This window comes from Euleptes europaea, chromosome 15 (genome assembly GCF_029931775.1).
Source record: "Euleptes europaea isolate rEulEur1 chromosome 15, rEulEur1.hap1, whole genome shotgun sequence".
NCBI lineage: Eukaryota > Metazoa > Chordata > Lepidosauria > Squamata > Sphaerodactylidae > Euleptes > Euleptes europaea.
The window spans coordinates 33,201,134-33,227,816 of NC_079326.1; the positions used below are offsets into that span (position 1 = coordinate 33,201,134).

Here is a 26,683-nt window from a genome sequence, read left to right on the forward strand (position 1 = left end):
CACAAAGGGGACTGTTGCCACCTTAAAATATGAATTTTCAGCTTCGATGCCCCCTGAGCACCAGAGCAAAGTTTACCTGGTAAAAAGGCATCCAAATATTTAAAAATTTTGTTAGTTCCCTTGTGTGCTCTCAACAGTTGTCATCTACTCGCTCAAATTCTTGCACTGTAGCAAAAACTTTAAAATTAATGTTAACAAAAGACTCAATGGCTGAGGCGAACAGTGCAAATTGCTTTTTGACCGAGTCCTAGTTCTACTGCTGGTTTAATTGATATTTAATCTTTCCCTGCCGTTTGTTCCTGTCGTCCGTGTCTGAAATGGACTTTCTGCCGTGAAAAACCAACTTTTGGCACCCGTGACTTGGAGCAGGTATTTACCGAAGTGCTGAAAGAGTAAAAAGTGGCTTGGAAAGTGTGGTAACAGGGTGAAGAAACTGGGAGCCTGACCTACCGTTGCTAATGTGCATCACTTAATGATAACACTCCTTTGTCACATTTTCATGTTTTCACCATAATCTGGGGAACAGTAATTTAAATGCTTCTGATGGTGCTGCTTCTCACCTCTTCTGTTTTTTTTTCTTTCTTTGCCTACTGACTGCTGCCTGATTCCATTGTTGCTTTGGATAGGTTAGGTTGCAAAGTAATATTGGGTTTTTTAAAAATGTGTTTGGGATTTTTGTTTGTTTGTTTTGTTTCAGACCGGAGATGGTGGTTGGCTGGTATCACAGCCACCCTGGGTTCGGCTGTTGGTTGTCCGGTGTGGATATTAATACTCAGCAAAGTTTTGAAGCCTTATCCGAAAGAGCTGTCGCTGTCGTGGTGGATCCCATTCAGAGCGTAAAAGGAAAGGTATGTGTTGCTCACTATTAAGAGTTTAAATTGAAAGCCTTGGGAGGGGGGAATCACTGTAGATCTTCTCATATGGAACAATTTTTGGAAATTACTTTGGCTTGGATTCAAGGGTTCTCTTCTATGAGAAGAAGGTAGGATCACCAGTTTCCCACATGAACTGTAGCCGCTGTTCCAGAGGGGCTGCCAATCTTTAGGAGCATTTTTTTAATGGTGCTGCAGGAAGAGGAAGGATCTGTTCTGCTAGTGGAACTCTTTGGATCCAACCCCTGGTCTTGTCGAAGTTTCTCTAAATTTTTAAATTAAAAGTAAGAAAATTTAAGATAGGAAACACAGGTTCACATGGCGATATATCTTTAATGACAGCCGTCTCCTTTCTGTACTTCGCTGTTGTAGAACTGTCTCATGGGTGACATTTTTTTAAAAACTATAGCTATAATCTTAAGCTAGAAAATTGTGTTTGAACTCTTGTGTGGTTTAGTGAACATGTTTAGGGTCAGGCTGATAACCAAAGTCTTTTGTGCTTTGGATTCACTATAGGATGGTAAATTTGTTAGCAAACGATTAAAATGAAATCCAAACAAGTTGGGCTGGATGCAGTCCTTTCCTACATTGCAAGGACACTCTTGTTTTATACAGACAGCGCACAACACTTGATGTGCGCTCCAAATGTTTCAGAATAAAAACTTTCCCCCAAAGCCTTTCACAGCCATTCACGTTTAGGGTAAGTTTGCAGATGAATGATTACGTGAAATCATTATGAAAAGAGATTAACTTGCAAAGCATATTGGGTTATAGTTTGTCCTTTGTTGAAATCTCTTTTGTTCTTGTTTGGTTCTTTCTGGGTTTTTTTTTTATTTCTTTCTAGCCCCATATGCCATTTTCCTATTTCCTGCCTCATGACAGCAGGGAGCAGCTCTATTATCACCTTCACAGAGCTGTCTGCAAATGTGAGAGGCAATTCGATTTTGCTCAGCCACAGGGAGAGTGGATTAGAAAAACTACAGAACATACAGAAATTGGCTAGGTGGTTACTGCTTTAAAATACTGCTGAGGTGTTTTGTTTGAGCATGCTCTCCTATTGTATCGTGGAATAGTCATTCAATTAATAATATGTATGACATTTATGTGATTTTTATAAATATTTCAGGGTTTAAGTTTTTGTCTTCACGGTTCAGTGACATTAAAGCAAGTAACCAGCTCAAATTAGTGGTGCCTTTTATGATGTGATATTTTAGCATTATAAAAAAGGAATATAAACCTCATTTTGTTAAATAAAGTTCTCTACTCTGCGCTATGGTTAATTTATTTTTAAATGCAAAAGTTAAGAGATTTAAAACATGCATCTGTTGGCATATCCATAATTTAAATAACATGTCCTTTCTAAAGGGTTGAGAACAAGTGCAAAAGCATTCTGATAGCTTTCTGGTGTTAAGAATCACCACTAGATTTTGTTTTGCTTTGGAGATTTCCCCTATGATTTGGAGCATCCTACCATAATTTTTTTTGGGGGGGAGGGGCACTGTTTCAGAATATTTATGGCTGCCTGTGACTATTTTTTCAGCCCATTCCAAGTATCACCTTCTATAGTGCACTTTCAGAACTTGTTGTAAGAACTACTTAAGTCTTGTTCACCGCAGGTTTGATTGGCGCCTTTTTGAATGAGTGCGGGAGAATGAAATAGAGTTTCTCAACATTAATCCTACCGAGCCCATGAAAGTTTTGAGCTTCTTAAGGGAAATCTTATGGGTTTAAAGTCCCCTCCCCCCATGAATCTAGGCTTGAGTCCTTCGTCATACAGCCTATAAACTCTATTCACAGCCATTTCCTGTAATTCACTGTCTCTTCTTCACAGATGTGGGTAATACAGTCTTGTGTCTGGTTGGACCCTGTGAGATGCAGTTCATTTTGCATTTGCTGTGGGGTAGGAGAGGAGGTGGCAGATATTTGAAGGTAGAGGTTACAGTTCGGGATCTAAGCAAAACAAACAAACGAAACAGAAGCCATGGTGGAACAAGCTTATATAGTCCATTAGAACTTTGGACCACCACTTGTCATGGAAGAGCAAGCAGCATAGTACTGTGTAGTCCCCAATTTGTATACAAACTTTCTGATTTTTCAGTCACTTTGTAGCCGTGACATTTTGAAGCTTGTTTTACAAAGCACTGTGCGGAGATTTCATGGAGTATGGGGCTAGCAATGGCGGGTAGCTATTCCCTCCACCAGCAGAGGTAACATGCCTCTTTAAATCAGTCGCTGGGGAGCACAGGCAGGATGATGCTTTTGTGGTCTTCCTGTTTGTGGGCTTCCAAGAGGTATCTGGTTGGCCCCTGTGTGAATAAAACGCTGGGCTAGATGGGTCTTTGGTCTGATCCAGCAGGGATCACCTTATGTACTTGCAACTTGATTGTGTAGTATGAACCATACTGGTCAAGAAAGGGGTTGCGGCTCTATTAGGAATCAAGGGCTTCATTTCTAAGGAGGAAAGTGTGTGTGTGTAGGGGGACAGTTTCCTTGAACTTTCCCAGAGGACAGGATCATTAGCAAGATGGACAGTGTAGGGTGATGGTTAGTGTTGGACTGGGATCTGAAAGGTTCCTGGATGACCTTGGGGTAACCACACACTCTCAGCCTAACTTGCTTCACAGGGTTGTTATGAGGAGAATGATGTAAGCCACCTAGGGTCCAGATTGAGGTGAAAGGTAGGATATAAATAAATAAATAAACAGAAGGTGACTCATGGTACTCTTACTTCAAACATTGATGGAATAGTAGAAAAAATCAAGTCTTTTCCCAGTTGTGCAGTGCATGAGAAAAAAAGAGAGAGACAGAGAAGTGTTCTTCTCTCTTCCCTCTTCCAGGTCACCTGTTCTTAGAATTTAGTCATGTGATTGGTTAGTTAAGTGTACTCAAGTAGATTGACTCAGCTGGTGACAAATTATGGTCTAGACATGTCCAAGAACCAGCTTGACAAGCCAGAATAACTTTGAATGAATTGACTATGGTGGTTTCCATAATGTAAAATGGATCTCATAAAAGTGGACCTCTTCTGTATTGGAAACACTCAACAGAGATGAAGCTTGCTTCCTCTCTCTCTCTCTCTCTCTCTCTCTCGCTCTCGCTCTCGCTCTCGCTCTCGCTCTCGCTCTCTCTCGCTCACTCACTCACTCACTCACTCACTCACTCACTCACTCACTCACTCAAACACACACACACTGGTAACAGGCTATGCTTTACCCCCAGACAGTTTCAAGCCTACCTCCAAGTAGTGGCTAATAGCCTTTGGCAGATGACCAGCTTCTTGAAAATGACACCTAACTGCAGCTACCTATGATAGAATACGATGATCATATGCAGGGCGATTTTTTGCAATCTCTTTTGTCCCTCTAGCCTGCATGTTTCCTATAAGCCCTATTTCTCCAGTGTCTGCTCCCAGTGTGGAATTTGCTGTCCCTGTCCTTTTTATGTTGGTTGGTTAACTGCATAAATGACATGGTATGACTTTAAAAAAAGATCATAATTTCATATATTACATATATGAACATAGAGTTGGAAGGGGCCATTCAGGCCATCTGCTCCAATACCCTGCTCAATACAGGATCAGTCTAAAGCATCTCGGACAAGTGTTTGTCCAGCCGCTGCTTGAAGACTGCCAGTACATCGCTCCATGCACAAAGTTCCTGTTAATGTCTATGATGCCTTGGCCTTCTTCCTCTGTTTTTCTCCATTTCACTCCCAGAATATTATATTTGCTTAAAGATAATTGGCTTTTCTAGCACCCAATATGAGATAGCATGCACACTTCAGCTTACCGGTACTTCTATTTTCATTGCCAAATACATCTTTTTCCAACTCCCTTCATATTTTTCTTCCATTTTTAACCTGCGTTTCCCCTAATAATATAGAATCCATTTTTAAAATGCTGACTTAGATTCTTTGAATAGTGAACAAAGCAGAATCCACAGAAGGGCCCTCCGCCATTTCTCACTGGAGCCCTCTGCCTCCTTTCCCAAGCCGCTTTTGAGAACTGAGGGTCCTTTGGGAATGGTATTGGGGGCAGGGGCAGCAACTGCAAGGCAGAAATACGCACACTTACACAAGATCAAGGTGGGAGCTTGCCCAGGGTGGTAGTTGACTTCCTTTTTCCTACTAAAGCCTCCACACCACCACCTGCACCATTCCCGAGGGTTCCCCAGGCCCTGTTGAGTGGGCAGTGGAAAGGGAAAATGACAAAGATGCCCTACATAAACTCTGCTCCATTCCTGGGTCTAAAAACAACAACAACAGTTGTTAGTAGAGCATCTTGGTAGAACATCACCCTTTCCTTAGTCTCCCATCCTCCTGACAAATAAAAAGTTTTGTGACTTGTATCCCAACAGAGGCTGAGTTTCTGAGCTGCTTAGTGCAAGCCTTTTGCATATGAGCCTAATTTTCCACTCTTTTTTTCTGGATAGCTGACACGCATGCCCTGTCACAACCTGCTTTTGAGTCTCTCCAGTTTTACAAGTGCTCTTTGGATCCTTGCCAGAAGTCTTGATGAGTGAACCAGCCATTCTGTTAGTGCCAAATGCCCAGGTGGCATGAGATCAGCATGGGGGCATGGAGGAAATAACGCTATGTGGTTTATCTCTGCCTTATCACAAACTGCCATTAGGCACAGGTTGCATCAGGATGGAGAGCAGCTGATCTGTGAGCCATTGCCCGTGAATGGACTGCCCTGTTGGGCGCTAGGATGCCGATGCATTATTAAGCAGCCTCCACTATGGCCATTGTTTCTACCCCACCTTTGTTTTAGATCAGTGGTTCTCAAACTTTTGGGGCCATCGCCCCCTTGGTTCCACAAACTCAACCCCCTACTCTATCCAACAACACAGTTGAAGGGGCCCACCTCTAGCCCTCCCGCTGCCCCCTTCCTCTTAGGGCCCCCTAGGTAATCCCTCCCATGGGGTGGTACTGCCCACTTTGGGAACCACTGTTTTAGATAAACAAAGTCCACTTGTGTATCATGCCTAGATGTATGCATTTAGGCGAATTGGGATTTGTTTGCCCCCTGCCGCAAATAGGGCTCTGGTTTAAAATCTCAGTTTTCTTTGGGGGGGGGGGGCACAGCAGAAAGAAGCAACTCTTGGCATGTACGATGACACAAAGAATTAAAAGTTGAGCTAAGATTATACAAATTGTTATTATAATTTATTATAGAGTGTACATGCATTAAAAATACTGGGCCCAAAACATATAGGCTTCAAATTAAAATTACGGTACTAAATATCCAACCGTGTTGATGATCTGTAATAAATGCAAATGACCAATATGAAGCCAGGTGCTTTTCGGCCTGTTCGGCCTACCTCAGTGGTCATATATACATTCATACATATTTTCACAAACACAACGAAAAATACATAAAAGGTATGTTGAAAAGTAACTACCTTATATGTTGTGTGGCCCATTGTCAATTGTAGCGAAATATGTTATTTTCACCATTTAAAACTGGCACGCACACACAAAGGCTCTTGTGGTATTTGTACAATGTCCCGTGTATGTGTAAATCAGCGTATGATGACACACCAGACCCTTTTACTTGGCCCAGCTGCTCCCTTGCTTTCCTGAAGAAGCAGGGCTGTATTTGGGCCAGGCCAGAGCACGCCTCTGGGGCCTTTGTGCCTGGAACAGTGACGTTGTGAACTGGCTCTCTTTCCGCCTCTGCATCCAGTGACAGTTAGCTGCCCTGCTTCAGAGGTTGCCGTTTGGTTGCTCAGACCGTGAGGCAGGTACGGGAAGCTGCTGTCTGTACTTGTGGTTCTTCTCTCACCGGGTGAAAAGTCAGCATCCTTTGTGTCAGATGAGGACCACCAATATTCTTTCACATGTTTTTCGCCTTGAAAGCATTCTGTGTGGAGCTGCCCTTTTCAAGGTAGAATGATAGAATCATCGAGTTGGAAGGGACCACCAGGGTCATCAAGTCCAACCCCCTGCACAATGCAGGAAATTCACAACTACCTCCCCCCCACACACACACACACCCAGTGACCAGAGGATGGCCAAGATGCCCTCCCTCTCATCATCTGCCTAAGGTCACAGAATCAGCATTGCTGACAGATGACCATCTAACCTCTTCTTAAAAATCTCCATGGAAGGAGAGCTTACCACCTCCCGAGGAAGCCTGTTAGGTAGGTGAGAACCTTCAGCTGGTGCAGATGCGTTTGTGCACTTTGCATCTTTCTTCCAAAATTTGTACTGGTTCCTTGATAATCTCCTGGCACAGTTCAGTGTTTTGTTGTCTCTTGCCATGAACAGCTTAGGCCTGGAGTGCCATAGAGGCACGCTATCTGTTTCACATTCGTTCCTGAGATTGTTCCAGGATCCCCCTTACAATGGTACGCAGAGAGGTCTTCTTGGTGGCTTCTCCTTTGCTGTGGAACTCTTTCCTTAGAGACTTGCTACCGTCCAATGTTGAGCATGGTTCTGGTGGACCTAAAGTGTTCATGATAAATAATTGCTGAAATCATTTATTTACTTCATTTATATCAGAGGTTTCCAAACAGTGCTCCATGGAGCACTTGGTGCTCCGTGAAACGCCTCCTAGTGCTCCATGAAGAGATTGGAAAGAGGAATACTACTGTCATTCGGTTTAGTATATAGGTGCTAGGTGAAAATTAGAGCTCCGTGACGAATTTCTCTCCTGAAAAGTGCTCCATGACTCAAAAAGTTTGGGACACTCTGGTTTATATCATGCCTTTCTCCCCGGTGGGCTTACAGCTGTCTCCTTTTCCCCATTTTATCCTCACAGCAACCCTGTGAAGTAGGTGAGGCTGAGTGCGTTTGACTGGTCCAAGGTCACCCAGTGAGCTTTCATGGCAGAGTGGGGATTTGAACCTGGGTGCCTCAGCTCTTAGTCTGACAGTCTAACCGCTACTCCATATTGTCACCAACTCACAATTGTTGGGTTATAAGGCTTAAATCAGTAATAGTTCTTAAATACTGCTTTACAATACTTGTATAGGGAAGCCTCATCTCACGGTTAACATGTTTGATAAAACATGGTTTAGTTCAGTGTTGCTCAGTGCAGCAAGCTATTCTGGGGTGTTTGGAGGGTGCAGCCATGGGATAGGCAGGTATGTGTTCCACAGGGCCCATATTCAGTTGAAGTGTGCATAAGGATATATGAAGAGCCTGCTGGATCAGACCTCTGGTCCATCTACTCCAGCATATTGTTTCACACAGCAGCCAACCAGTTGGCCTGGAGGGCCAAGGCATTGAGGCCAGGGCCTTCCTCTGATGCTGTCTTCTAGCACTAATACTCAGAGGTTTGGTCCTTGTGCATATGGAGGCTCCCTGTAGTCACAATGGCTAATAGCCATTGATGGATCTCTACTCCATTAATCTGTCCTTCATCCCTTTAAAGTCATTCATGCTCGTAGCCATCGCTACATGCACTGGCGGTGAATCCCACCGTTTAATTACTCATTGAGTAAAAAAGTAATTCCTTCTGTATGTCCCTCAACCTTTTCCCCATCAACTGCACTGCATGCCCCTGAGTTCTAGTGTTATGAGAGAGAGAGAAAAAGTTCTGTCTGCTCTCGCTTTGCCCCATGCATAACTTTATTAACCTTTATCTCCCAGATTCTTCAGCCTTTCCTCAAAGGAAAGGTGCTCCAACCATCCTGATCATCTTGAATGTCCTCTTTTGCCCATTTGCAGTACCCATTGTGAGATGTGGTGACCAGAACTGTGCAGTAACTCTATACAAGGGCTTTACAATATTGCTGTTTTATTTTCAGTCTCTTTCCTAATAATTCTCACCATGAAGTTTGCCTTTTTTTTTTACTACTGCCACACACTGGGTCAACATTTTCATCAAGTTTTCTACACTAAACTTACAGATCTCTTTCAGACTCAGTCTCAGCCACATCAGACCCCATTAGCATATATTTAAAATTATGATTTTTTTGTTACATTGTGCATGACCTTAACCCACACTTGAACTTCATTTGCCATTTTGTTGCCCACTCAGCCAATTTAGAGAGATCCTCCAGTAGCTCTTCAGTATTCTGCCTTGGTTTTCACCATCCTGAATAATTTGGTATCATCTGCAAACTTGGCTTCTGTTCTGCTCACCTCTAATTCCATCGGCACCACAGACAGCCTCGTCTGAAGCACCACCATCAAATATCCACGTTTCATTCTGAACCATCCAAATTATGTTGAGCCCTTCCTTTTCTCTTCTTGCCTTTCACTTACCACTTCAAGTTGAACACACACGAAGCTAGCTCTGCCTTATACTGAATCAGACCCTTGGTCCATCAAAGTCTACTCAGACCGGCAGCGGCTCTGCAGGGTCTCAGGCAGAGGTCTTTCACATCACCTGCTTTCCTGGTCCCTTTCACTGGAGATGCCGGGGATTGAACCTGGGACCTTCTGCATGCCAAGCAGATGCTCTACCACTGAGCCATAGCCCCTCCTTCATCTCCACTCCTCACCCCACCATCAGTGGCCCTTCTCCATGTGTTTTCTGCACTACTTTCCCTTCCTACAGTTCTTCCCTTTTTTCTCTGTTCTCAAGCCTGTCAAGATGATCTTTCCCGCTAACTTGCATTGCCATATTCTCCTTTCTTGTGACTTGCAGTTTTTCATAGGGATTCCTTTAAAAAGGTAATGTAAGAAATATTCGGGTTAGGGTTGTTTTTTTTTAAAATGTAGGCTCTGTTAGATGCCGCCTAGTTTCATCACAATGTAATTTGCTTTAGTGTGTTGTAGTTTCAGCCACAGTTCTTCCCTGTATTTAAATTGCTTCACAGCTTAGTAGTGTTCATAGGCAAAGTGTTAATCTATACAAGGAACGGATAGTGCCCTTTGTTATAAACATTTCATTCTTGCCTTGTCTTTGGTCTAACAGGGCAAGCACTGCAATAAAGTGAAATAGTGGGGGTGGGGGAGAGGCCAGCCAGATCAACAGACTCACGGTTGATCCTCTGACTTCTCTGTATTCTTGCCCTCTATATAACTGATGCTTTGAGATGTTCTGTATTTCAAGAAGATGATTTTGGCTGCTTCTAAATGCATCTTCAGCTCCGTCTGACAACTTGGAGTGGAATCCTGTCTCTAAATCAAACTTTCCCTTATGGCATTGCATAAGAAGAGCCTTGCCGGGTGGCCCATCTAGTCCAGCATCCTCTTTTTTGCACAGTGGCCAGCCTGCTGCCCTGGAGGGCCAACCAGCAGGGCATGTATCTTCAACTGGGTTCACTTCAGGGTCTTGCCTTCCCCTTGTTGCCAGTGGTATCTTCAGAGCGCACGTAGGGAAGGAGGATGAATGACTGCCCCAAATACATGAGTCCCTGTCCTCTCATCAGAATGCCATGGCACCGCCTTGGTACAGTCTTGTAAATTGCATGTGTTTGGGGCCATTTCAGGATTTCATTCAAGGAAATGATCGGGCTGCAGCTGGAGGGGGAGAGGCAGGACATTTTTGTTCTGCTGACAGAGGTGCCTTCCGTTATCAGAAAACTTATTCTGGCTCCAGATCAACACTTGTGCTTTTTAAGCACATCTGTTTCTGGGAATGGTTCAGCTCAGGTGGTTCTCCAGTTGTACTTAAATGAACTGAGGACTTGCATGCTGCCGCCACCGCCTCCATCTCCTGTTTGAATTAACCGTAGCTTCCCACGACGTCTGGTTCGGAGTACTGTAGTTAGTGTAGCTCCCCCAAACCAGAATGAGAAACCTTGAAACTAATTTTCATTTTTGTAGTTGGGAGGACAAACACTAGTTAGCTGCTTTAAACCACTGGTAGTGATAAGCAGCAGAGCGAAAAGGGGCAGGGAGCGGTGCCTGTGTCTTCCTGCAGCTTATTTCTGATACTCCGACCACGCTTTGGAACGTTGCCTGAACTGAGTCCGTGTGTGTTTCCAACGTTGGCTACGAAATGTATAGCTGCCCCCAAGGATCTTGCACAGATGGGATGGTGGGGTATAAATGTTTTAAATAAGATGCAGATTGTATTGTAGTTACACCTTTCATGTCCCGTTGAAGCTTTTAAATGCATATAGTAATTGTACATTTGGGGTTTTTGATTTAATCTCATAGTTATGTTACGTGTTTGTACAGAGGTAGAAAATGGAATACTTTATTTTAACATGTGGAAGCACTGCTTTGTCGTCTTTACTGTGACAGCGCTCAAGTTTGCTGTGCTCAAGATCAGGCAATAAGTGCTTGCTTGTTAAACTGAAGGGTTATTTCAGTTTATTTCTCATCCCCGAAACCAAAAAGTTCAAACTAGACTTTTTTTGTTGTTTAAAAGTATTAATTTTTAATTGCCTTTTACCATAGTGGATATACAGACTATTCCATCTACCTTCATTAAGGAATGTAGCTTTGAAACTTGTGGTTTTGCTGCTTGTGGGTTATGGATGCATGCCTTCGCTTGTCAAGATAAATGCATTATTCTGTAGCCGTCTCCTCTTCCAGTACGGGGATTTGAGTGGCATCATAGCCCTGACCAAAGCCAGCAAATTCTCAAAGGATAACGAAAGAAAATGTACATACTCCTAGGAATCTCTTTTCCAGGGCTGAAATTGACATTTTTATAAATAATTTCCATGAAGCAGACTTCAAACTCACAATCACAGCAATTCAGTGATATGCATTTGGCATGAGTCAGTTTCTGTTCTTAGTGCTTTTCATTGGAAATGGCATAAAAAGTAAGACTTCTCTGAATTTTTTATGCTGTGGGCTTACAAGGGACTGAAGATGTTCTTTACTTGCGGTTGTCTAAGCGTGCATGGCAGCATAAATAACGAAGTGGTCATAAGAATCAGCTGCACTTTGAGGGTCATGTGTTCCGTTTAATTTTTAAAGAACTTGGAAACCAACTAAGCAGTTGATAACAGGTCAGTTGCAGGTGATAAAGGAGATTTTAGATGGGACATTTACTCTGCCTTCCACACCTGGCCCAGCTACATTATATCCTTTTCACACAGCGTTTCTGATGTGTTGCTGGTGCTGCTTCATAAACATACAGCTTAAACAATAGCTGGGAACTTGACTTGAAAAGCAGCACAAGGCATCTTTCAGATAGCAAGCATGTCATAGGGTTTTGGGGTTGCTTTTTTGTTTTGAGTTGGGGTTTTTTTGCTGCACATACCGGTATACTGACGCCAGAGAGCTTTAGCTCTGAACAACAGAGCAGAATTAACCAATTCTTAATTCATCATCGTAAATTTTCTCCCAGAAGTGTGGTAAAATCAGCTTCTGGAAAAGCATTTAGAATCTAAAAACCTTGAAATAAACAAACAACTACAATCCCAATAGGAAATGAATGTTTAAACTTGCAGCAGTATTAAAAATAGATTAAAAAATTGTATTAATGTACAAAATACTCCCTTTAATGGTCACAGATTGGTTAGCAGTGTTGACAAGTGATCTGTGTGCTTATCTGCAGGATGGATTATTGAGTAACTTGTCTAAAATTATTTAGATGAGATTACTTGGATATCTGAATGCTAGCTTTTGACAAACGGCAAACAATATTATGAATTGTTAATCTGAAGGCCGTAGCTGGGGGGGAAAACGGGAGTGTAGGTTTTGTTCATATCGAGATGCTTTCGGAAGCACAAACAGATGCACACAAAGATGCAGTTTTTATTTTGTATTGGCAGCTTCCAAATATTTAGTATCTATTTCCAGGCATTGCAATTACTGAAGCAATCCATAGAACTGAAAACCGTGCATCCCACAAACTAATTATATTTGCAAGGTCAGAATGAACACACATTTTCTGAAAAATAAAAGGTTATATAAATGTGTCTTCTACTTGGCTGTTATATCACAGTTTGTTGATCTGGAGTATAATGTGTACAATTCACAAATTTGTCTGATAACAGAAAGTGGTGTGTGATTGTGTTTATTTTACTAACCAGTATATTCACAGCAATCACTTCCAAATATCTCTCCAGTAAAGATGTGTTAATTACAAAACAGACAAGGTCTTCTATTATATTAAAGCTACTAACAAGAAGACAGCAGGAATCACACATGTAAATAGCATCATCAACCCCTATTTTAGTCCTCTGTTTTGATCTGTGAGTTGCGCATAGACCAAAGGTGCTATTAAAGACTCACTGTACGAAATAGGCAGCATTATATGAACAAAATTTATTCAACAAGAAAACAGACCTTTAACATGAATTTAACAAGCTTGAGAAATTATAAACTATCATATGCTGCAGATTCATGCAGTGATAATAAACAAAAAAAAGGAAAGTAAGAGGTTTCCTTAAGCTAGCCAAACCGCTAATGGTTTTGTTATAAGCTGTCTACTGTTGAAGTGACCTCTGCAAAGTCTCAAGGCACTTGTACCAGGCAGTATTAAATCGTCCAGTTGGTGAAAGAACTGTAGTATAAGAAAACATTTCATATTTCCCCTCAAACCCTGCCACCTTAATCTGTACGTCTTATTTTTTTTAAACCACAGTATTACCTTTATTCTCTTAGGGGAGAAGTGATTTTGCATTAAGATTTCAGGCTGCATTTTAATGCAGTTTACACGTCTTTGTGGTTAAAGGAAGCTGAGAGGCCTAAAGAGAACTCAGACACTTGTAATCATGCAAGTAACATTGATTCCCCCCCCCTTGAATTGACCACTGTGCTCTCTGTGTTCCTACTGCCATTTCCGTCAAGTTGCCACTGCAAAATATAAGGTGACCGCATTGCTGTCCTTGTTTCTCCCTTTACCTCAAAGTACACAAACCTAGGGAAGACTTGAGCTACTACATATATCCAAGGAGCTGGACAGGGTTTTATATCCTTGAATCTTACTGTAGCATAATTAACACCTTCTGCATCCATTGCTCATTAGTGCACTGGACATTAATGAGCCTATTTATTTTGATACGATTCTCTAAAGAAGGAACTCGTTCTTCCTGTGGGAGGGGGGAAAGAAGCAATTATAAGACTGCACAGGAATCAAAATGTAGGGTGTATTGCTGCATTTATGCTTTTGTTGCGTCCCAGATCTAATTTTAGGTTGCAGGTTGTTGAGCATGTTAGTTTTCCTTAAGACAGTTGCTATAGTGATCGCAGTGAATTCCTTTAATCTTGGGGTAGTTAAAGTATTCTTCTCCTTTTCTCTCTCCATTGGCTGTAATGATGCTGCTCAGCAAAAGCAAAATGTCACTCAAGTCATATTTTTGCCTGGTAGTTGATAAGAAAACAAGTTCTCCTTAATTCAGAATAGGATACAGTTATAGGTTTAATAAGGTATTGCTGTTTGGGTTCAGTCCGCAAGCTTTAACAGTCCAGTATAATTTCCTCCTCCAGAGAAACCAAGGTCTCTAGCATTGACAGGGGAGGTGGGAAACTGTCAGCCTTGGCAATGTAGAAATAAATTGGAACATTCCCATATCAGGGCTGTCGGATTGAGGGGATATTCAGGGTTCCAAAACAGTGTGCCTGGTGTAGTTCCCCAGGGGACCGCTAGATGGGTGAAGGTGTTTTACTGGAAAGGCTGCTCAAACGTGGCCTTGTTGAAACAGGCTGCTGTGGCAGAGTTTGGATAACCTGGTGTTTGGCTGCTTATTTAGCATCCTCCGCGGGAAAACGAAGTACATACGGAAGCACAAATCTGGGTAGACGCAATTGTGTTGGGAAATGCCACAGCATTCTTGGATAGGTTCCCATGCACTCTAGTGGAGCAGTCAGCTGGAATCCACTCTTAAGAGTTTTAAGTGTTGGTACTCTTAAATCTGATGAAGCACCTTGTGATTCTGGTACCCTGCCAAGGAAGTGTATCTTCCTCCTCAGAGTAAATTATTTGTATGATTCCCTATCAAGTAAACCTCTAGGGGACGATGCTGTGGAATATTCTGTTTTGTTTTTGCTTCCTTTTTTATTTATACTCCCTCTCTGCTATGGTTGGGCATTTGCAGGTGTTCATAAATTAAAACATCTGGCTCAGATGCTGTTTCAAGAGTTTGGGTAATCAGTGTTACATAAAATATATTCTTGTAAAAATAATAGATGGCACACATATCTAAAGCATTTAAATGTTCTTATTTGTTTTGCACTTTGTCAACGTAGCAAGGGAGATCCATGCTAGGGGAGAAACACGTTCCACTGCCATCCTTCTAGATCTTTCATACTTGTACAAGAAAGGATGCAGAGGGAGAAAGGGAATGTGGAGAAGGAACAAACTTTATTCAAGGAATGCAGAAGACGGTTGTTACTTCTGTGCTGCTGAATGTATGAGCAGGATTGTCAGCTGTGAATCCAGCCCCGCTCCTTTCCTGCTGTTCCTGTATTTATCACAGAAGTCCTAGTGCACACACCAAATGAGTAAGGCTGCAGACATGAGGCAAAGCACCCACTTGTGTGCATGTTTAGGATGTCTCACTAGGATTTCTTGAGACATCAAGCCTCCTTGATTATCTCTTTTATTTTGTGGTTTATTTATAGGCCACCTTTCTCATTGAGACCCAAGGCAGATTGTGCAGTGTAGGTCAGTACAATCAATAGGGTACCTTTAATAAGCAATGTAATAGGATTACAATGTAATAGGACTAGGATTGCAACACTCTGCAACAAAGTGTAATATATCAGACATATGTTAAACCATGCAGAAAATAGTATTATATCAGAAAATGGTATTATATATCAAGACAATACATACTGCAAACAGATAATACATGATCTCCAATCCAGTGAGGCTAAGCAAAGAGTTGCAAGGGAAGAAGAACAAACTATGGCCAAGTTTAATTCCATATTTTAAATTAGTCTGTGTAATCACAGAGGTAGAAGGAACATAGGTATATATCCCTGACCCAAGGTAGGACTTTTGAGCATTAGTGCTGTGAGGGACTGCAGGTGCCTTGTGCCTTAGGACCTCAAAGGTAAAGCATGATTTGCTGAAAACTATATGAATAGATTAGGAAAGTGAACCAGAATGATGCATATAAAAAAGTAATAATGTTGGGATAAGAAGAGAGAATACTTCTGACCTAGGATGCATGGTGGAGATGATGGTGCCAACCAGACCATGAAAGGGAATAGAAGGAAGGGAGTGAGGAATATGGCGCTGAAACCATTCACCAGGTCCTGGTCTTTATATTCTTTAAGCACAAGTTTGGAGAATTGTAATACATCTTTCATAAATTTTGGGAGACTTATCCCAGAAATGTCATGCCTAGTAATTGTGCTGTTCATATTAGTTGACATTGGTCTGCAGTTTGTTTCTGATTATTGTAATCTCCACTAGTAGGGAGCCACTTGAGGTGGTTTATTTATTTAGAGCACTTTTCTGCCGCCTCTCCAGGAACCTGCCCAAGACAACTTGCAAAACAAAAATAATAAAAAACAAAACATTTGAAGATATTAATTAAAATCCCGCGTGGTGTAGTGGTTAAGGTGTCGGACTAGGATCTAGGAAACCCATATTTGAATCCCCCACTGTGCCATGGAAACTCACTGCGTTGACCTTGGGCCAGACACACACTCTCATCCTTGATCCTGGCAAGTATTTGGATGGGAGACCTCCAAGGAATACCAGAGGTGTGATGTGGAGGCAGGCAATGGCAAACCACCTCTGAACAGCTCTTGTCTTGAAAACCCTACAGGGTCGCCCTAAGTCAGCTGTGACTTCACAGCAAAGAATAAATAAATTGAAAAAGTCCTAGCCCAGCATAAAAACATATATCACAAAAACATACGACAGACAGCTTAAACCGAGGGAAGGTCACTCCCCCTCCCTTGGAGAACCGAAGGAGGGTCACTCCCCCTCCCTGCCCTTTGGGCAGGAAGAGCCATTAGCTCCAATGCTAGGGGAGGGGGAAGCAAGTCTTAAAAACAGACCTTTCTAGAAGCTTTGCTAGTTTTTCTCCGTGGCTGGCCTGTGCAAGCACAATTCCCCATGTGTGCCTGCACAGAAGACCACTCAATGAACAACAGTTACAAGTAAGTGCAGTTCTGTTTTATATATGTTGAGCACTGTGTGTACTAAATTGAGGGTCTACAGCTACCAGTGTCTCGGTCTTCAGCTTCAAGATGGTGAGGGAATCTTGGCCAAGCTCATCTGTACCCACCTTTACCCTTCTTTGATTCTCAAGAAATACCGTCCTGCATTTTAGGTGAGAGATGGCTTCATCCCCCTTAATCTGTACCGTTTGCATTTCAATGACGGCAGCACTGGGGACATTCTGTGTCATTTATTTAGATAGCCTACAATTGTAACGTTTGATATAACTTTCTCCGTCTGCTGTGAAAACCTGTGGCCAGTGACCAGATTTGCAGAAGGATCAGTTTCCCACTCGCAAACAATAGCAAGTTGGGAACATTTTTTGGCCTTAGCGTTGGCTAATTACAACTACATTTTAGTGATACTCATGTACATTGTCTGCTGCATTTGAGGTTCACTTTTTGCATTATAGTATGTCATGCCTTACACAGGGCTTTTTTTGTTGTTTTGTTTTCAAACTAATCCGAGTCATACTGCGTTGTTTGTGAGATGCCTTCTTCCATCTGGTCAAATGTTTTGTATATTCTGTAATCCACCTTGAGTCTCAGTTAGAAAGACAGGCTATAAATGAAGTAAATAAATTTTAGTTTAGTTGTAGCTTAGTTACAAGTGCTTAAAGGAAACCTTGGGTGCAGGACGACAATTCAATGCATATGATGGTCTAGGAGAGTTAATCCATTGATGGACTTAGAATGGAGCATCTTCATAGGACTGCACTATTAGTGGCCTTTCTGACTGCTTGTCCTCATGGCAGTGCTTAATATGAACCATGACTAAGTAAAATATTTATACTCCACTTTTCCTTGTGGCCCTCTTCATTTACAAATCACTGTTTAAATTATACATAATAAAATAAAACCACAAATGACAAATCACAGTGTAATTTGTCAGTAAGGCTGTTAGTAAGGCTTTTGTTAATCTCTCACTGCAGCCGCTGAGACACAAAGGGGATATAATCTCCTAAAAGTTGTTCCAGCCTTCACATTCCAGTTCGTAGATAATTATGCCATCTCTGCTGCCTTCAGGTACCAGCTAAAGGGCAGGGCCATACAGTTTCTCTAGCAAGATATGGCAATCTTTTTGCTTTGCTGGTCTCTGGTTTTGTATTTAACCTCATTCAGCTCAGTCCTATCAGGCCCATGTCAGACTTCTAACCTTTGCATCATTGATCTTTCTTACTCCTTCTTGCTGCTTTTCGTCCATTTCACAAAATCTCCTGAGAATGAGCCCTGGAAGGTTTGCTCTTGAGCTCTTAACAGTTTCCTGGCCTCAGTGTAAAATTGGTTCAAATGCCAGTCCTACCTGGAAAGGCCTTGCATAAAGAAAGAGGCATAAAACCATGATCTCATGTTCATCTGTCTAGCTGCACATACATGTGCTGAGAAGCCCTAACTGGCTACAGCTTCAATGTGCGCACCTGTATCCACAGGCATTTGTACAATTGGCATGTAGAAATCTACACACTGTCTTTACACTTTAAGTGGTCTTGGCCATAGTGGTTGCCGTAGATGCCTTCATCCTGCCTCTGGACTTCCATAGCTGCCTTGGTTGTGTGTGGGTGTAAACAGTTTTACATAGCAACACAGTTTTTGTTCTGTCTTTGAACGCTCTCTCGATGAAAGAGATGCCAACCTCGGATTTTCAAAGTACTTCACATTATCTCTGTAAGCTTTACAAAAAGGGCGGGGGACACCTCTATGGAGGGTCAGTATTTACTTGTGTTGCAAATAGGAGATCAGGGATTGTAGCTTGTTAAGGCCACTTAATGACTTTGTAGCTAAACTGAGATATGAACTGGAGCAGTTAGATTTGTAGCTTTTGCACTGGTGATTGTACTGTTGTCTCATCTCAGATGAAGATTTGTTAGGGAGGAGCCTAACTTAGACACTTCCACCAGTGGAATGGGGGGAAGGGGGAATGCAATTTCTGCCAGTTATCACCTCACATTTTGTCCCTCCTCAAAGCTATTCTTGGGGGGGGGTCATTGACCCCCCCCGATACGATTTGGAGGGGCACTTTGGGTGGCAGTGGGGGAGAGGAGGCAGCAACGGTGTGTGAGAGCCCCACGTCATTCTCATACTAGATAGGGTCTACCCCTCAGTTTTGCAGTCAGTGCTTTCTGAAAGGTCCTTGGACAAAATCAGCAGAGCACATAAGTCCATAATTTGTAGAGTCTTATAGAAGCAAAACAAAAATAAGTAATGAAGTTCTGAAAGTTGCCTTCTAAATTTTTTCTGCCGCAAGTTGACCTTGATTCCCCCCCCTTCTCTCCCCCCCCTCCCTCTGTTTTACTCCTGGCCGTGACACTGACAAGGTGGTCATAATCCATCCGACAGTTTATAACCTCTTTCTTACTTGCGGGGAGTAAAAAGCATCTGACTAGAAGGGAAGGCACGGGGCAAGTTCCTTGCTGACTATAATTTTGTTGTCATTTCAAGTATTCCAGTGGTATAATTGATGTGACAGGGCTGGGCTTTAAACACAGTCCCTTAGCTTGTGCTCACTTTCAGTTTTAGTCTCTCTGTCATTCAATTTGACTAGGTAAGATGTAGGTGACAAATATATACATGTCTTTAAAGTTACATGGCCTGTGTGTGTGTGTGTGTATACGTATATAGAGAAAGAAATGTATACTTAGCTCCTGAAGTATAAAAAGCTTAAATTTATTTTCCCTTCCTTGAAACGTGCGGTAATTGGTGTCACCTTACAATATAGGATAAGAATTAGTGGGCTGCTGGCATGGTCAGCGGGAGGCTTTCTCTTTTTAAATTAATATTATAATTAAATAATTTTCTGGAAAGCTGCCAAAACTCAGATGTGAGTTGATCGTGACTTGTCCACTACTCGGTTGGCGCAGTCGCTTGCACCTTCTGCAAAGAATTGACTTTGGCGTCTTGTTTTTACAGGTTGTTATCGATGCCTTCAGATTGATCAATGCTAATATGATGGTCTTGGGACATGAACCAAGACAAACAACTTCAAATCTGGGTCACTTAAACAAGCCATCTATCCAGGTAAAATTCATTGTTTGGTATTGGTGTGTTCACCTTGAGATGTGCGTGATTCTTGTGGCTCAAAATATAATCGCTGACCATTTTGTGCCCATTTTTCTTCCGTATATATTTAAAAGGAAAAGAATTTAGAACACCACATATCAGGTATCGACAATGCTAAATATTGCTATGAAGATACAGCTGCATTTCATACGGAACGAGTGTATATAATAGGTTTATTTTGTGTTACCATTGCTATATCTTTTTGGTACGGTTTTATGTTATTCAAGAACATATGCAGATTAGTTTTCCACTACTCAGACCTTTCTCAGTGCTTGCTCAATAGCTTTTCTTTTTTTCCTGTTGGTCTTACGGTTTTTCTATGCATGCTGAAGACCATAAAAGCAATCAGACTATAGTCTTACAAGTAGTTAGACTATATCCCTAAAACCAGAAACATGTGAGCAGATCAGCAAGGCTATTTCAGACTCACACACCTTTGAAAAAACATACTAGTGTTTTTTCCATCTCTGGGATCCTATTCAAGGGGAAATTAGGAGCATGTCTTGGACTTGGGTACCTCTTCCCATGCCTCTAGCCACTGCAGATAGAAAGCAGTGAGTGAACTGTTAGCTCCTGTTAACTCCTGAGTCCGCTGCTTATCCCCTTCCCACAATGAAAGGATCTCTCTCGTAGTCTCGAATTGTTATAATCTTGGAACCAAATGAATATCTGAAAAGGCTTATAGTTGTGCATTTCTGGGAATACAGTTTATTTTAGTGGATCTTCTAAATAAGCATGATTTAGGATAGCAACCAATCCGAAATATATTTCCTTGGTGTAGTGGTTAAGAGCAGTGGTTTAGAGTGGTGGATTCTGATCTGGAGAACCGGGTTTGATTCCCCATTCCTCCACATGAGTGGCGGAGGCTAACCTGGTGAACTGGATTTGTTTCTCCGCTCTTACACCCGGAGCCAGCTGAGTGACCTTGGGCTAGTCACACTTTCTCAGCCCCACCTACCTCACAGGGTGTCTGTTGTGGGGAGGGGAAAGGAAGGTGATTGTAAGCCGGTTTGATTTTTTCTTAAGTGGCAGAGAAAGTCGGCATATAAAAACAACTCTTCTTCTGCTTCTGCTACTTCAGCTGCTGCTTCTGGCTGCTATATAATGCAGTCTTACATATATATCCTCTAAATAAATCAGTAAAGCTTTCTAAAACTGAAAGCAGGAGAACTGATAATAGGAGATCAGGGCTGTTACGTTTGCCAATTAGATTTATCATGGGTTGATGTACACACATCTGGATTCATTGTTAATTCTGTAGCAGATTGTGTGAGTCCATGTGGCAAGACCCACGATTTGGGTTAAGAGTTTACATCAAGCCACATAAACTATTAGATTAAAATATCTCATAAGGTTTATTTCCATATGTGTTTTTTTTAACTTTCTATATTTATGATCACTAAGGAAGACCTATTCAGGCCGAAACGTGTCTGGTCTAGCATTGGTCATTTACATTGATTGTTTATCAACTGTGTATAAGAATTTTATAACTGATATTTTTATATGTAGCCTGTATTCCAGGCCCTGTATTTTTTAACAATTTTATAGTGTACACCTTGCAATAAACGTAATTATTTTGTTACAGTGTATAGTTTGTAGCTCAGCCTTTGAAGTTCTCTCTGTTACGTTTGCACCAGCCTTTACAAAACGTGAACCTCAATCTTCACTTCTATATGTGCATAAATTTTATGTTTTGATGCAGCTTCTAGGGGGAAAAGGGAATTGGATCAGTTCAGCGTACTCCCAAATAAATCTTGTCCAAAGACGGTGGCTGGCATTTGGTTTTCAGTTCTCTGTGATTAAGGTTGGAGGCGGGGCGGGGGCTTTCTCTGTGGAAAGCATCTTGTTTCTTCAACAAGCTTTCCCTCATGAATGATTAACCTCTTTGTCGTCGCCATGCTCGTGCGCTAATGACAATGCTGCCAAAAAAATTATGATTTTTTCCCTTCAGAATGCGTTTTAAAAGGCCCAGATAGTTGCGACTAAGAAGCCTAATGATTTCTCTGAAGATTAATTACGAGAGCACTAATAGCGACGTATGCTGTAAACACTGCCCTTGCATTTGAAAACAGCGCAGTCCCCCCCATCAAGCTGGAATCAGAGGCTCCAGCTCTCGTTCTCACCTTGGAGACTTCTGATCTAGTCATAGTTAAACCCCTCTGACATCAAAACGCTGCTTGAGTGTTTTGTCACGCGTTCTCCGTCGAACAGTAGCTTAACAAAAGATCTCGGTGCACGTAGCAGAATTTCTGTTTAAAAAGGCAGAAGGGTGGTGCTCTTTATTTGAGCTAGCGCAAACCGCAAAGTATAATGAGTTATGAAAGAACCCACTAATGTTTTTTTGATTGGATGCAGGCAAGCCCGTGCTTGTATCTTTCCAGAGAATACATTACTGGGCTTTTTTTAGGTTGTATGTAATGACCTCTTGTGTAAACCCCCCACAGTATCCTACTGCTTCATTATTATTATTATTTTTCCCTTTAGAAAGTTAAGTTATAGCCTGGTCTCCAAACAGCCATTGAAAGCATATCCTACTTCTGGCGGCCCTGGTGTGTTGCTGATTTTAAGCCAATATTGAACCTTCTGCGTATTTCCCCACTTTTTTTTTTCATTCACCTCAGCTTAATGTGTGGCAGTCCTTACAAAATGGAGGGCAGGATTCAAAGAAGTGATGTGCTTGCGTTAGGGGTGATAGCCCTCTCAGCATGATAGTTGATTGCGGCAGCTCCCATCTCGGAAGTGACAAGGTGCTTTTGTGGCTTCAAAGGCAACTTGTGTTTTCCGCAGTGGGGAATGGCTAGAATGCAAAAAGCAAAGAACAAAACAAAACCACTCATCAAATAGCATACTCCCACTTGCGGGTGTTGCTGTCCTTTGTGAACATTTAACATTTCTTTGAATCCTGGCCCGAAGCAGTTGCACAAATGTATTTAACTTTTTAAAATGCATAAGGCAGATACTCCAAGAAGAATTTAACTATTGTAGAAAGAGCATAATTTGATCTCACATGAACATGAAGCTACTGAGCCACGACCCCTCCCAGATCTCCAGATCTCGTTGTGTTGGGCTTTATGATTCCTCCCCCCCTTTTGCATGGTTGCTCAAATTAAAATTCTGGGCTGCCCACTGTTGCAAGAATCAGTCCTGTCTTGCAACAAGTTCCTAATTTGTCTTTTTGTCCATTTCACCCTTCTGTCACATCCTTAGGAAATGCGTAGTGTGTTTTGATGAAGTTGCAGGAACACAGCAAGATTTAGAGCATGCGTGAAGACACACTACACATCCTCCTTTCCCAGTGGCTTACGACACAAGATTAAAACTGTTAGCCCCCCAATTACACCCCCAACCTAATAAAACGCCTGTAGCCTACCCTCCATTAAAAGTCCTGGTGAATTAAACAAATTTACTGCACCTCCGAAAAGCTTTAGAGGGCAGCGGTTCCCCTCACCTCTTCCAGGGGCCCTTCCCATAGAGTGGGAGCAGGTCACTTTACTTATTTTAATATTTGTACCCCTCCTTTCCTCTTGGCTCAAGGCAGCTTTAAACAAACAACCAAAAGGTGGGAATCTGAAGCTCACAGGGACACACGGAAAAACTTTGCCTCAACATTTCATGTAAGAGACTGCCTGTTAATGTCACTAGGCTTTGCCGACTGCAGAATGCTCAAGTGCATCCTGAGGTCCCCACTTGAACTCTAGCTACATCCGTGCACCTGTGTTTCGGCAAGGTGCTGTTCCCTTAGCCTCTGCCTTTAGCTGCTTCATGATGACGGTAATGCTGGCCTTCCTTGCATGGCTGTTGTAAAGATTACTGTGATTATGCACCTTGTTGTGAACCCTTCTAAACAGAAAGGATGATTTTCAACGTCAAGAGGTCATCAAGAAAAGATGGAAGAAAAGTTGGGTTGTCCCATATAAATGTTTGAAATGAACTTTGTAAGAGCCAAGTATCTTGCATAACTGTGTCCGCTGGGAAATAAATGCTTTTTTTTTTGTAAAGTGCACAAACAAAAATTGGTGGATGGAGTGCTGGCGAAGACTGGATCTCGTGAACTCCAGCATTCTAGAGTTCTGCCTCTTTCTGGATATGCTCAGAGAAATTTTATTTATCTTTTTTTCTGTGTGTTCTTTTTCTAGGCTTTAATACATGGTCTGAATAGGCATTACTATTCCATTACTATCAACTACAGAAAGAATGAGCTAGAACAGAAGGCAAGTTTATTTTCCCCCCCCCTGTGATATTTTCAGTTATTTGCTTTAGAGTGTATTTTAAAAAAAGGTCATTGCAAATTATTTAAACAGTTTAGAGGCATGCAGCGGTGCTGTCATCTGAATTTTAACTTCTGATCTCTTTTGTTTTCATTTTCTATTGCATTTTCCCCTCCTGTCCTGTATTTCATATAGTAAATGCACTGCCCCCTTCACACAAACCTCATTCGGAACTCTTCTAGGAAACTGCATTTCCTCCAGAACACATCTGCATGCATAACCAAGGAATGCTAAATAAGTTGTTGGTGGAAATCAATCTGTCTTACTTATATGGTTTAAATTATGAAAAGAAGTGGGTATTCTGTTCTTTAAAGCCTCATCCTTCAGTGAGCTTATCTTCTGTTTCTTCAACGAACCTGTTAATTTTCTTGCATTTATTATTATTATTTTTAAAAGCTTATATCCTAGTGTCTTGCTTGGTCCAAAGTACCTTACAAAATTCAAATTAATGTTGTAAAAGCAGACTATGTAGAAAAGTTTCCAAAGCCAATTCAGCTGTACTTGGAAGTTGCATGCAAGTCAACACGCTGGTCAAATTGCCAGAAAAGGTTGTGGCTTTCTGTGAAAGGCCTGTTGAAGAAGGCCTGCTTTTCGGGGAACCTCAAATCCCTGCCTGGTGGAACACTATTGGATCAGCCCGGGGGACATAAGCCTTAACATCAGGACCACCACTGGAACAACCTTCATGCTGAAAGCTCACAGCTGTAACCTCTAAGGACATTATGTACTCACCTTAACAGGCTGCAAACGGAAGACATGGGGGGGGGGGTTGCGTACCTGTGCTTTAGGGAGCTTTAAATGTCAAAAGCAGCACTTTGAACTGTGTACGGACATAAGTTCATGCAGCTGCCGCAGTACAGATTGTAAATATGCTTCTGCCTCCCAGTGTCCGTGGGCATGAGGAGGCAAGCTGTGGGACCAGCTATATATTCCAAAGAATCTTCCAGGAGTTGCGAGTGTTGTCCTAGGGCTGGAGAGATCCCGGCTCAAATTCCCACTCGCCTACAGAGTTCACTGGGTAATCTTGGGCAAGTATCTCTTCCCACCCACTATCCCACCCCACCAGCATGGGAGCTGATTTGGTAGGAGGGGAGGAACTCTGGACTCCCTGGAGAAATGACAGGATACAAAGGCGGGCGTCAAATGTGTTTCCTTGAAGTTGTGAAGGTATGCACGATAAAATAAGATCCTTGTTTTCCAGGCAAGAGTACGCTTAATATGACCATCTGTTTAGTGTGTACCTTTAAGAGGGGAAATCCCCTCTGGCCATTGTGGGTGGTGTTAGGCAACCACAACAATATTGCTGGCCTTCAAACCTTGGCTTGGGTCAGTAAAAGGAAGAGTGGGTGGTGACAAGGCCCTTTCCAGCGCTATTTTGGCCTCCCATGTTGACCCCTGCTTCTCCTCCTTTTTGACCTGGAGGGGAAGGCTTATCAGGCCCAGCAACAACAACCAGGCAGCTGGCCACCTTGCAATTTGTGTAACTCACGCAGGTGTGGCAGTGGCTACAACTTGATGCCACAAAACTTGCTTGGGCCCAGTGTCAGCCTACACCCAACTTGTGCAACTTGGGCTGGACTGACCCAGCAGTGGGCTGTGCACCCATCTTGGGCCAGCCATTGTCTTAGCCTAATTTACCTCACATGGTTGTTGTGAGTATAAAATGGAAGAGAGGAGAATGGTGTGAACTACTTTGGGTCCCCATTGGGAACGAAGGTGGGGTATAAATGAAGTAAGTAAATAATAAGAGTGAAGACCGGTAAGTGGGGGGGCAGATAAAAGAAAAGTTGGTTGATGAGTAGAAAAGAGAGAAGGAAGCAGGGAAGAAAGGGGAAGGGATATGGTGAGAGAAGGATGAAATAGTGTTGGGAAGGATGAAAGGATGAAATATTGTTCCAGTCTACTAACCTCTCCCCAGTGCACCAGATCAATGTAGGATATGGTGTTCACAACGCACTCCACCTGGTTTGTTGATCGTTAGCATTAAGGTTGACTTAATGCCTCGGTTCAAATGTCCTGCTGTTTTTGCCATCCTTGTAACTGCATGGAAATTAACAAAAGGCAGTGTTCCGTCACCTGCCAAAATGTCTGTAATTTTACTGACGGTGATGAGTCCAGGCAGAATCCGCTCTTCTCACTCAGAGTCAATTCCTTTGGGCTTGCAAGACTCAAAGGTGTTAAATTCTTTTGCTGCTTTGAAAAACCCCTAACAAACTTGTGATATGCACAAGCAGACAGATTTGATAACGTGAGATCGGTGTGTTCGCATAGGGGTTGTATTTAGTTCATAAGTATTTGCAAGGCATTAAGCTACACAGATTCAGAGCTGTTCCTTCACATGTTGGTTCCTGTACTAAATTTTTGCTTTTTTTTGCTCCACCTTCTGGAGTCTGGACCTTAAAAAATGTCCTCAGGTTAATTCTATCTTCCTTCATTTCACTGCTAGCATTTTTGCTAAGGTGATAACAGTAATTGCTGAGTGTGACAAGAAAAAAGATTTTTGGAATC

At 42.2% G+C, this 26,683-nt stretch overlaps 1 protein-coding gene across 1 annotated transcript in view; it reads left to right on the plus strand.

Annotated features, from left to right (window-relative positions):
- Positions 1-26,683, plus strand: part of PSMD14 (proteasome 26S subunit, non-ATPase 14) — a 58,451-nt gene that overhangs the window by 22,528 nt on the left and 9,240 nt on the right. The window contains exons 5-7 of the mRNA XM_056861288.1: positions 698-848; positions 19,758-19,865; positions 24,044-24,118. Coding sequence (XP_056717266.1) covers positions 698-848; positions 19,758-19,865; positions 24,044-24,118 — 334 coding nt within the window. The remainder of the gene's footprint in view (positions 1-697; positions 849-19,757; positions 19,866-24,043; positions 24,119-26,683) is intronic.